At 37.7% G+C, this 12,966-nt stretch overlaps 1 protein-coding gene across 3 annotated transcripts in view; it reads right to left on the bottom strand.

The window, feature by feature from the left end:
* Window positions 1-200: 200 nt before the first annotated feature.
* LOC102228331 (protein unc-13 homolog B-like) overlaps window positions 201-12,966 on the bottom strand; it is a 148,554-nt gene continuing 135,788 nt past the window's right edge. For all 3 annotated transcript variants that reach the window (XM_023343565.1, XM_023343563.1, XM_023343564.1), the window contains 10 exons: window positions 10,180-10,268; window positions 9,940-10,077; window positions 9,047-9,170; window positions 8,121-8,165; window positions 7,293-7,364; window positions 4,214-4,361; window positions 4,064-4,120; window positions 3,694-3,777; window positions 2,877-3,036; window positions 201-2,803 (listed from right to left, as the gene is read on the bottom strand). In XM_023343565.1, coding sequence (XP_023199333.1) covers window positions 2,521-2,803; window positions 2,877-3,036; window positions 3,694-3,777; window positions 4,064-4,120; window positions 4,214-4,361; window positions 7,293-7,364; window positions 8,121-8,165; window positions 9,047-9,170; window positions 9,940-10,077; window positions 10,180-10,268 — 1,200 coding nt within the window. In that variant the 3' untranslated portion in view covers window positions 201-2,520. The remainder of the gene's footprint in view (window positions 2,804-2,876; window positions 3,037-3,693; window positions 3,778-4,063; window positions 4,121-4,213; window positions 4,362-7,292; window positions 7,365-8,120; window positions 8,166-9,046; window positions 9,171-9,939; window positions 10,078-10,179; window positions 10,269-12,966) is intronic.

The raw sequence follows: 12,966 nt of genomic DNA, 5'->3' as shown, positions 1-12,966 counted from the left end.
TCTCTAAATTTTAGTTTTAACAAATTTTTGGCAGAAAACATTTGATGGCGTCACATATTCCCAACAGTTTCATTCCCTTAATTGTCTGGTCAGAATGAGGGAAGCTGTGAGCTTTAGGATTACAAGCAAAATAATTGAATGCAAAGTGAAAGTAGACTTAATAAAAATAAGTCAAAACAATAAAGTCTTTTTGATTCATAAATATTTTATGTACAAAATGTTGTTACAAGTATATTCAACATATGTCACATTGGGAGATTTATAATTACATAAATTTACTCGGTTTCACAGTACATACAGGAAAAGAAAATCACAAATCTAGTGGATCTTGTGTGCAATAAATACATGCTTTTATATTTTTATAATTTTGCTCTAAGCAGAGTGCAAGTGTTCAGCTGTCACTCCAGATGTGGCCAGTAGGTCTTCAACTCACTGCAGACTGTTCGGTTTAATAAGGGCTAGGCGGATTTCGGCAAAATGAGACTGTAGAAAGGCCACATTTGTCTCAGAAAGAAACTGAAACAGAAAAAATGCGACTCGCCATCCTTGGCACGTAGTCAGTGCACAGGATCGCAGAACTAAACGATGTACGTCATTCGGTTTGATCAATGTTTGTTTAGAGAGACCGCAGTGGTAGGCACCGCTACCTAAAAAGCTAGCTGCGCTAACCACAAAGCTAAAATCCTATGATAACATGACGTTTAGCAGAAGCTAATGCTAAACGCTAAATTCAACCATGTTTACGCTCACTCTGTAACATGTTATGTAACCCTGAACAGTCAAATTTATTACACAACTAGGACAGGAAACGGAACTGCTGCCGAAACAGTCTTGACTCGCTTCAAAATAAAAGCATGAATAAAAACCTCTAACTACCTGATCAATTCTTAAGTTGAGAACCAAAAAATTGACCCAGATGTTGAACAACTAAAAGTTTACAAAACAGCCATGGAAATTAGCAAATATACTAAAACGCTAAATGAAAAGTTAGCACTTCTATTAGCAGGTTAGCCAAAGTGTGCCCACCACCGCATGAATACATTTTAAGGTTACACCATCTGAATCGTTCCTCAGTTTGTGGAAACTGTAAATGCAGTTAAAAAAAAAAGCTAAAAGTCTTTCAATGGTGAATCAAACAAACAGCAGTTTACTGTAATCTTTCAAAGTAAACTGAGCTAACCATCTGTTTAAGGCTTTGTCAGAAATGAGAACTTGCTACATCATCATAGTCCTGTATGATTTTCGCACCAGCCATTCAATGATTAAAAGCAACAACGATTGGAGATGACACACTTCCTGTTGGGAACAGAATTAAAACATCTACTTCCTTTAAGACACATCTGGTGCTACGAATGTTGATCGGTGGATTTAAGCTGTAAAATCAGGCTTGAACCCAACAGGGGGAAGAAGAAGAAACCATTTGCTACTGAATTTTCAGACTAATTTCTGGAGATTTTTCTTTCATTATCCCCTCATATTGAGTCCAGTGTCAGAATAAATGGTGGTACTGATGGCACAAGAGATATTTATGAGGACTCTTAAAGCCTCAAAGTAGTCAAAAGGTGCATTCACACTAGCCCTGTTCACTTCGATTGAATCCCACTCCAGTCCATTTGTCTAGATAGTCCGGTTCAGTTGGGAGGTGTGAATGCTAACCGACCAAAAAAAGCGAACTCTGGTCCGCTGAAAAACTTCGGTCTCAGTTCGGTTGAAGTGAACTGTAGTGCGGTTCGAATGCATGTGTGGATGCGAAGCGGACCAGAGACTGCTCCAAAAGCAGGAAGTGGACTGCAGTGCAATGCATTCTGGGTAAATGCAACCAAAACAAATACATTTGTTATTCCAAAAATCAATCATTTGTTGTAGGATTTTAAGATCTTTGAAAATGCGCCCTATAAATTGTGTTTTATAAGTAGCAGGTTGAATTGCCATATACAATCAGTAGCTGCATTTGTATTACAAATGTGTGCAAATCTCTGTCAATTCACAAACAAAATATGAAATTGAAATCACCTGTGAATAAGCCCGTTCAGACGATAAATCATTAAAAAATCACGGATGTAGACAGTAACATGAGATTTGTCGTTTCTGCCAGTAGTAACATCCGGTTGTTGATCATGTGACTCGTGATGCAAAATAAACCAATTTTGATGAAACACCATCTTAGTGCTAAAACCTTTTCATCAAAAATGTGTTGTTTTTTTCCAAAGTTGGCGTGTTTCCATTAAGATAATCTATTTTCATAATTTCAATTTGCACAATTTCATGGTTAATGGAAACAGAGTTGGTGAATATTTTCAAGGGGAAACAGAACAAACCATTGGAAACTTTCCTGGTTTAAGGGGAAATGATTTCTTTTAAAACCGCATCAGTTCTGCATCAGATATTTAGGAACATTAGTAGCCGATGTTTTTTAAATAAATTGGCGTGTTTCCATTAAGCAAATTATTTTTCATAATTTCAATTTGTGCATTTTTCAATGGAAACGCAGCGATCACTCAGTCCTGAGTCAGAATCGGCTCATCTGCCCTCCTCCGCCGGCCGAGTTTCGGACTTCAGCTTCACAAACTCCTTGGCCACCTCGTCGGCCGGCCGCTGGGACAGGATACGCATCACCGTCAGGCCCGTGTCATCGGTGTGGACGCGCGGCCCGAGGGGACACCAGCACACGCAGCTCTTCCTGTCGGCCACGTCTCTCAGCTGCAGCACGGCCAAGCCGACCACGCGGTCCGCCCGGCCGAAGCAGTAGTCCTTCACCGTCGCCTGGAGCTCGTAGCAGTCCGGGGACTCCTTACCCAAAACGCTGCAGAAGCAGAAAAACCAGCAAATAACCAGAAACTAACGTGACGCGTTCATGAACTCTTGGCGGTACTTACAACTGGAACGTCTCGTTGAACTTTGCGGTCCAGCTGTTGTTCTTAGATTTTGTGGTGAACTTTCGCTTCTTGTCGGCCAAAAAGGGGCCGACCATGGAGACCTCGACAAACGGACGAAACATCCCGGAGGTCTGCCACTTCATGTCGTTCACCGCAATGACTGATGGGACAGATTTGAACGCAGAAACAGGAAATTAACAACAAGAAAGCAAACGAGGGAAAGAACTTTAACATCCAGTCCATTGGACTGATGATAAATTATTATTCATGAACCAACGTAACAGCTAGACAAGAACAAATGAGAATTACAATCGTTTTCTCCATCTGTCGTTATGCTGAGCTCATTACATCTTTACAATTCTTTTCATTAATCAAATTTTTTTCATGAGCATTTCAAATAAACTCCAATCGCTGTTACTGAGCTTGTTCCTTATTGACTGAAGCTAAAATTTAGTTGCTTTTTATCCTTTTTTTCTGTTTTGCTGTTAACCTTATCAGGCAGAACTGCAGTCCGTTACCATAGCTACCTCAACAAGAAAGTTACCAAAATAAAAGCATAGAACCTTAATGGTAGTTACAATTAACTTTCTCTACTGTCCATTAGTACATATATGCTAGTGTTAGCATTGGATAAGCTAGCAATTGGCAAGCCGGTCGCCCACTGGGTTGCCTATTTCCTCTACCGTTCATTAGCAGAAATATGCTAATCTTTTATTTAGTTTTATTTAGTCTTTGCTGCTTCCTTCGTTTCAGAGACTTTTCATGTAGTCTGAACTTCAGTAAATACGTTTAAAGTTTCAGCAGGATAAGTTCTCACCCCTGACGTTGATCTTGCGTTCCTTTCCAAGCAGCATGTCGATCTGCAGAACAGCCTCTCCGATTGGCTTCTCCACCCCAGAGCCTGTATCACCACCAACAATATCAATATGAGTCACAACACCTCACAAACTTCATCACAGTTTCAATAATTTCTTATCATGTTTATCATAGCTTCCGGAACCCATTTTATCATCTTCAGTTCCCACTTTAAACTTATTAAATATCCTGTAGTCTCAACAGAAGTTGGTAAAAACAATGGAAAACGATAAAGAAACGCTCCATTTTGAGTTAAAGCTGGAAACTGTTAACCAACTGAACAAAACAAACCCTATGAATCCCCAACACCAATAAGTTGCAGAAAGCCTCACCTCTGTCGGGTTTAATCTTCTCATTACCAGTGATTCTGATGCCAATCCCATCATGCACTGAGACAACAACAAATTAAACAAATAGATGATTTTAAGACAAATAAACCACACAACCAGCATCAGACACATGTGGAGTATGTGTGGGATCACCTTGGGAATGCTGCGTGGTGACGAAGGTTTTGATTAGTGCGTCGGTGCTCTGGGAGTAGAGAGAGAGAGCGTAGCGCAGAGAAGCTAGCTCAGGACTTTTCTCAACGAATGCCTTCTTGAGCCCGTTTCCTCCAGCGTGGAAGTATTGCTGATTTTCAACAGAGGAAGGAAACGTTTCATTATCTTACGCCATTCTGTCAAATACTGTAAATTAGTCTATAGTGGCAGAAAGTTACACAAATAAGCTGGCTATGTTGAGTGGGTAAAAGTATACACATCTCATTTCATTGTATTTTTCTATTGGAATTTCATGTAAAACACCAACTGTGAATACTTTTGTAAGGCACTGTGATTTCATTTTAATAATGTAAAATTTTAGTTTCTACAGTGGCGGTTTTTATTAATAAGGCCAATTTTGTTTTATTTTTGCACTTTTTATTTGTTAAAAAGTTACATCAATAATTGCATGAATAAATTCATGTTAAAAATGGGTGAAAAAAAACTGGGTTTGAAATGTGATCAGAGTGAGACATCTCTGATCACATTTCAGAGATGTCTCACTCAAAGATGTCAGTGAAGAGTCAGAAAAAGGTAAGGTGGACGGCTGCTGCTGGACAACTGGTTTCTCCATCTTTCCTCACTGGTGGTCGAGTTCAGAATGAGGATTTGTGTTACAAAATATCTTTGGCATGTAGAAACTCGACCGAGTGAGTGCTCTTAGCATCAAACTATCTTTGATGTGTACTTGTCCAGTAACCATGTCAACAAGAATTCTGGCAGTTAGGAGAAAGTAAACGGCTCTAGAACATTCTGAATGGACTTTATGGCTTTTTACCTTGAAAACTTTCGACTATTTGAGCATTTATGTGTTTGAAAAACACTTAGACATGTAGTTTATTATTTAGCTAGTGTCAAAAACCCCCGAGACCATCCCATTCCCCCATGATGGAGATTTTAGTTAAACAGTAACAATAAATAAAGTTACCTTTAAAATTAATCACACAAGTGACATCTAGACCCAACAGTAGACTTAAACTTCAATAAAATCAATCTGGTTGTGTGTGTTGTTTTTGTCTCATGCAAACTTTGCTTTAATTCTACGTCTTTTTTCTATCTAATCATAAGAAATCATAATCAGACAGACAGACAGAGACATGAAACAGGAAGAGCAGGTTTCCTGGAAAAAGAGGAAGTAAGTTACCAGCCTGCAGATTTCTAAAAATAGTTGAGATTATTCCTTATTTCAAAGCATGAAAGTTTTAAAGAATTAAATCTAAACATTTTGAGTAATTGGAAAAGACCCAAAGTAAAATACTTGCATTAATATTGGTTTACTTATAATAACACTTACACTTGTGGGAACACTTACAAGTAAAACAAGTAACTGTAACTTTGGTGTCAAATAATTAGAATCATGGATTATTCTTGTTTTTTTTCAGAAAACATCTGTAATAACTCACATTAAGATTATAATAAGAGTAACTAATAAGCTATGGTTATATTATAAATGCATGCTAAATCAAAGAAACTAAAAAAGGGTATGAATGTGATTTTGACATTGAACTTGAGATGGTGTAAAACGGGTAACTGCAATTAAAGATCACTGATATGTTGGAGGTGGATGGTGGGCGAAAGGTTAGGGGAAAAAGGAGAACTAACAGGAGAGCAGAGATGATCAATGCTTCACTTGGAAACAGATTGCTGAACAACTTAAACTTTTCAAAGAAAAGGTTGTGTAGGCAACGGACGTAGGAGGAGCAACCCAGAGCCGAAGACTGTCCTGTGCATGAAGACCAACCCGTCAGCCCCGCAACATGTGGCTTCAAATCGCACTTCTTTTATCAGCTCGGTTCAGACCCCAAAGATGAAGACCAAGACCAAGACAAAGAACTGTGGCCTTCCTTCCAGGAAGTCAGCTCGTCTACATCTCAACGGACCAGAAAGATTGTGAGACAAGATGAAGGGAGCTTCAGAGCCGCAAGACAAGAAGCTGAGGAACGCTACACACATGAGGAAGTCACCCTAAGACTCAAGGCCTGCCGCTCTAAATCAGTACTGTTCCTGCAAGCACCCAAGTCCTGTGTGACCTCACCATCCATGCGGAGAAGAAGCTCATCAGACCTACAGAGATCCCTGCCTTCATCGATCAACTTCTCCTCCTGCTGCAGCACCTTCATCATCATCAGGCCAGGTCTGGGGTTTGAAAAGCCATGCTCCGTCCGTCTCTCTCAAAGGTTCCCTTTTTAGTTCTCGGTGTCAGCATTAGGGAAAGACAGACTAGATGATTGATTTTACTTATTTGATTATTTCTGCTACTGAATTAAGCTGTACTGACCCTTGCAAAAATGCCTTACTAATAAAATATTTAGCATAAAGAAAATCTAAAAGATGTTGACATTCAGTTAATGAGTCACCTTAAAGTTCTTTGATGGTTGTAAAATAGCTCTGATGTTTGATTCTGGAGAGGAAAAAGTGGAAAATATTTTATAGTTTGCTTTTAATCCAAAACTATATGTAAAACAACATCCTTGGGACTCATCCGAGTCACTAAAACTAACCTGGTTCTGTACCAAGTGCAAGTTGTCATAAAGAGAAGAGCGGCCGTTAACAGGTGTGCTCTGTGAAACTAGTTGGCTGTAGGCTGCTCAGTCTGGCTAATTCACAGGGGGAAGAAGGTTGGGACACCTGGATGTAGTTTGTCAGGAACCAGGCGAATCTTTTCTCGAAACCAGCTTAAACAGAGTTTACTTCAGTTCTGGACAGGATAAATCCCAGCAGATTTAGGAAACTCATTTCACCCGTTAGATGGAGAGCTGGTAGCACCTCAGAAGAGGAAGTAGAGAGTGAGAAGTAGAGAGAGAAGTAGAGAGAGAAGGGGGATGTGCAGCTACAACATTATTTAGCTAGTAATTACTTTTCTAATATTTCAGTTTCAAAATTGTTTTTGAGTGCAACAATAAAATGAGTGTATTGATTCACTTTTTCCTCAGCATTTTAAAATAACAATAATAGATGGATAAATAACTAAATTAAATTGTGAACCCTATCTTAGTTACTTAGGAGTGCATGTTAAACCTACCTTGATGGTCTCTAGTCCTGCATCAATAATCACACATTGTTTAGGAGTCAGAGTTTTAGCTTCAGCTCCTCCCTGAAAGAACAAAGGCAAAACGTAAATAAAGCAACATTCAAGATAAAATCACCAGATCTACAAGTTAGAAATGCAGTCAGCAAATTATTTACCAGCGCACAGAATGAGGATTAACAACAGAGGTGTTCAAAGTGTGGCCCGGGGGCCACTTGCAGTCCCTGAACTGATTGTTTCTGGCCCCTCATTTCAGTTCAAGAATGATACAAATTTACTCCAGGTGGTTGACGTAGATGGAGACTTTTTATTTTTAGTTGGGGCAAATTAACACAGACAAATTGAAATGTTACAATAGAAAATGTTAGCAACAGCAATTATTTCTCTGTCCCACATGTGGAAGAACCACATTGAGTTACTTTAACTCAAACAGCTGACTTTGCTGCCCAAATCTGCTTTTACAAGTTATTAAACTTGGCTAAAGCAAACTTTTTTTTTCCAGAAAATTTTTAGGATTAGTGTAAAAATTTATTATTTCTAGCAGGTGTTTGAAAAAAGAGTTGATTTTATTGCTCAGAAATGACTAAATTTTGTTCCAAAGGTTTGAACACCACTGCTAAAGTATTCACACTCCATTTATTGCATTTTAGTTTCTAGCCAATCCAAGAAAATCAGTGTGAATTAAAAATGCCTATTTTGAGGCTTTTTAATTTTACTAATTTTACAGCAATTTATTTTTATACATAATCAGTAATTATTAATAAGGTCTAATTAGGCCCCAGAAACCTGAGAAATAAATGCCTCTGATTGAAGCTTTGCTACCTTGAGATTAGAAAGTCCTTTGGCTGCTGTGAGGAGCTGAGCTCCCTGAAAATAAACAGAGAAAAAGATTTAATCTGAAAGTAATTCATCCCAAACACACAAACAGACACACAAACAACAGAGAGAAAATACTTAGAAAACCTTTGAAATATCCTGGAAAAGCAAAACAGAGATTGAAAGCCACCAGCAGGGGGCAGCACAGCCTATGATTTACACGTCATGCAGGTAAAATGCTACAAAATAGGAAAAGAAACATTACATTTTACTTTTTTACTCACTTTTAATTACTGTTGATAAATTATTACATTCATTTAGCATAAAGCAACTTGATACATTTGACTGGCAGCATGGAAAATAAAGTTTTCCTGAATCTTCGTTTCTGTTGTCATGATGCGTCATTATATAGACATTTTTAATGCAAAGTTGCATTAAAAGTGTAGACTTTGCAATAATTGTCCTTATTTACCAAACAGTCAAACCTTCATGAAGACTTCTTCATGTTCAGAGTCTTCAATAAAGTGTTACCATTTCAACTTATGTTTTATAATAATGACTGAAAAAAGAGATTACATTAATAAAAAACAATCTGATTGATTTTTTCCCCCATTTTTTTCTCATCCTCCCTCCAACGCTCCACTTTGAAAAACAGAGTCTTACAATAAAAACTAATTTTACTGTAAAATTATGAGTTTCATTTAGCTAAACATGGTTCTAACCTGACTTTTATTGTCGTTGTATGAAACCTTTTCTCCTCTTCCTCTACTCTTATAATTGGCAATTTTCCTGGTGCATTGTAGATAACAAGGGAGAAAATTACAGTCCTGCTGCTTTGATTCTGGAGGTTTTTATGTATAATTTTTAAAATAAACCCCATTATCTGAGTGGTTTTGTGACTCTAATTTTCTCCAGGCCAGAGTTTGTCTCACCAGGCTGTCGTTGCTCTGAGGAAGGACGACGATCCGCTCCAGGCTGCTCAGGACGATCTTCCACAGATCCTTCAGGATCCTCTTCAGCACCGTTTTCTCACAGAGGTCAGCAAAAATGCTGAGGCTGGATCACAAAAGAAAAAACATGGGAGTTTAAAATACGAAATATTAAACAGGTCAGCCTGAGAAAATATGCCAAACTAACACAAATTAACAGTCTACATTTTATTTGAAGATATTTAACCTTCATTTTCAATTATGAATGAAATTATTTGCTGTTTTGTCTGTAAGGCAGATGTACGACAACCTACTAGAAAAATCACAGAAATTTTCTAGAAAAATCTCAGAAATTTCTTAGCTTGAAAAGTAGAAATTTTCCTTGAAAATTGTGAGATTATCCTCAAAATAATTTTAGTTTGAGAATTTGCTAGAAAAAAACTCAAATTTTGAAGGTAATATCAGAAATGTTCTAGAAAAACAAAGATTTTTGACTTGAGTCTCAGAAATGTCCTAGTTGTTTTTCTAGAAAATGTTTAGGTCTTTTTCTGAAAATTCACTCCCTTTTTTTAATCTACAATGGCCGTCATAATGAAATGAGCAGGGCCGGAGATAGGAGATTAAGGGCCTGAAGGCTGAGCCAGTTTTGGTGCCGTATCAAAAAAAAAAAGCAAAACAAACCCAAACAAGCAAAAGATTATTTTACTCAGGAAAATTACTGTACATTATTAGTTAGCATACACATCAGCAGGTTTAAAGTGTCACATGTGAAATGGTTCCATCTTGGTCCCAAAAAGAAGTTTAATAAGTTCAGAATTTTCAAATATTTTAGTATTTTATATATCCATGAAAATGGTCCTACTCTACGGTAGATGGTGAGCATCTTGATGACTTACTTCCCATCCAGAAACTCCATTAGGGGCCTCAGCGTTGTGTCGGCGTCCGCCTCTGCAGTGTTGTGGTTGGGTGGGCCTTTCATCTGGTAGAGGATCTCCGCCATCTGTCGCATGCAGCTGTTTATACGAGTCTGGAAACTGGAGTGGATTGAGTTAGCAAAACAGATTTTTATTTTTTTATTTTTACATCGTTCACATTAATTTGGGTTTAGATCCGAACCAGGTCCTGAGGGTTGTTACCTTTTGGCAAACACGGCACTAAAGTTGTCCAGGACGGTGTTGAGCTTCACTTGGAGTTCGTTGAGGATGTTGGCGGCTTCAGTATCCAACTGCAACATGGTTAGAAACAAAAAGGATTAAAGAGATAAGCTAACAGGGCCGACGCAGTTTGGAGTCGGTACCTGCACCCAGAACCAGGCTGCAATGTCACATTCAATGTTGCTCAGTTGCCCCGTTAAGGAGACACTCCGGTGTCAGTTTTCATGGTTTCAATCGTTTTTCCATTTTCAGCTCATACCAACGTCTTTTTTGCTCTTCAGAACATAAATATTGTTGAAAAAGAGCAGAGAGGAGCTACAAGCTAATGTTAGCACAGCACTACAGCTAGCTGCTACAAAGAATTAGCAAGGAGTCTCTTCTAAATTATTAATCGTTGACAATTTTTAAAATGTGACATTTAACCTGGCTTATGATTATTGTACAATGTAGATAGTTATAGCCTTGATAGATAGTTCCTCAGCCTTGTTTCTGTACAAGCTAGCAATGCAGCAATGCTAACTGCTACAGAAAGTTAGTTTATAAATGGTAGGATTGTTGTGATTAGCTTGGCAAACTTTAAAATAAAATGTGCCACTTATTTTGGTATATGATTACCGTTTTTAAACATTGGTTTTGTAAATCTCCTTCTGTTTTTTCTGTTTATGTAAAGCTAGCAATGCAGCAACGCTAACTGCTACAGAAAGTTAGTTTCTTCTTGTTCTTTTCTGTATAGAAACAAATATAGAAGCCAAAACGGGCCAAAAATCGTGGGCACAACATGAAGCTTCTTCATGGAAAAAACCCTTCAACGTTAAACTTGGCCTTGAGCTGCTTGGTAGAAAACCAATAAAATAAATCTAGGAGTAAGAAAACTGCAGCTCATTTGGATGCTTTGCGTTCTCTCTGTGTTACACCAGTCAAAGCAGCAGCAGCTGGACGAATACAAGGCGAATGTCCTAATCAGTCTTTATTAAAAAGCTCCATCAATAACGCAGAAGAGCGTTATTAGCTAGCAGACACTGGGCACGCTGCCACAGAGTCTATATAAGCGGACTAAAGCTTTACCTTCTTGCATTATAATTGATAAATGTTGGAGGTGAAAGGTCGGTCAACAAAACTGTGACCGACAGAACTGTGACTTTGTGTTTATGCAAAGTCACGTAAAACATATTTATGGGCATGTAAACATCAAACTGAAGGTCATGTACAGTTTTTACATCCTATGATAAGATATTTAGGATTTAAACTAGTATATTCTGTTTACCTTCACTGCTGGAAGTTTACTAAATTTAAAGCAGCAGATAATAAGGGCAAAACTGACACTGTCACCCTGCAGCTTCCCTTAAAGGGCAAAATGAACAGGAAAGAAGCTTTTTTAGCATTTACACAAGGGCTGAAACAATTAATCAGATTAATCACAATTAAACGATAATTGTCCACTGCTTTAGTAATCGATTAATCAAAAACTGGGGTATACAAACTCTATACTCAGTGAGGTAATTAAGCCAGAACTGTATACAAATTATACATATTTTACATTTAAAATAAATATGTTCAACCCAGAACTCCTGAGATTTAGTCTCACCAAATTCAAATTCCATATTTAAAAAATAAAATCTCCTTTTATTAATCAATAATAGGACAGCTCAGCCCTGTACTGTATTGATAAGTTGATCCAATGTTGATGTTTGGAGTATTTGCATCCTTTGCTACAAATGATCAAGCATTCACTAAAAGAATGCAATAAAAATGTTGATTTACTTATTTACAAAAGAAATTGAGTTTTTCATGAATTTCTAATATTGTGTAAAATAATCTTAAGTGGTTACATTAAAAAAATCTGCAGACTGCAATGTACACATCTTGGATGGGACGGATGGATCAACCAACACAAAGCAAAGATGTTGAATAGTAAGTATTGAGTTAATGTTTGAAAATTATAACATTTTTCTGTATATGGAAAAAAAAAAAACACAGTTCACATAACTAATCCCTGCTCTGTTAGTATAACAAACTTTGTAACTAAAAGTGCAGCAAAATCATCTTTGACCATTTAGTTTCGTACCTTCTTTGTGACCACAGCAGTGGCTTCAGTCTTTCCAGAAGGAAAAATAACATTTAAAAAATAAGACAAACATAATAATAAGTATCACTTGATGACAGACGGGCACAAAGTGACTATAATTCATTCATGATTAATTCTAATCATGAATTATAATTCATGATTATAATGAATATGATTATAATGGGTGAAAAACTGTCATTTTCACCCCTCAAACTCGCTGGGCGGGATTAAGGGACAGCCTAACGTCTGATTGGGCGCTTCTACAGACACCCTGTGGTCTGATTGGCTGCTTCATACAGCGAGCGAAGACAACGCCTTTGAAGTTTGCTACCGCTCTGAAGTTAATATTTTCACTATTAGTGTGGGGTTAATCCCAATAAATTGCTATAATTTATTTACTACAAACTTTGGGTGAGCAACTCCAGCCTGTATATCTTTAATTTGGTCTGAAATGTCAGCAAGAAGGTCACAAGATAGCGTTAGCCGCTGTTAGCTAGTGGGCGGGGCTAACGTTAATGCAGTCGTCTGTGACAGCTTCTTCGATGCTATTATTATCGATATTTGATATTTCAGATCCAACTAGAGCTGTCGAGGCTGGAGCTGCTCACTAAGAGTTTGTAGTAAATAAAGTACAACAACTTCTTGGAGATATTTATGCACTTTCGAGTGAAAATATTGACCTCAGAGTTGTAGCTAACTTAGTG

The sequence above is a fragment of the Xiphophorus maculatus genome, chromosome 12 (genome assembly GCF_002775205.1).
Source record: "Xiphophorus maculatus strain JP 163 A chromosome 12, X_maculatus-5.0-male, whole genome shotgun sequence".
Classification (NCBI taxonomy): domain Eukaryota; kingdom Metazoa; phylum Chordata; class Actinopteri; order Cyprinodontiformes; family Poeciliidae; genus Xiphophorus; species Xiphophorus maculatus.
Note: the sequence above shows the minus strand (reverse complement) of the source record. Positions and strands in the feature narration are given on the sequence as shown.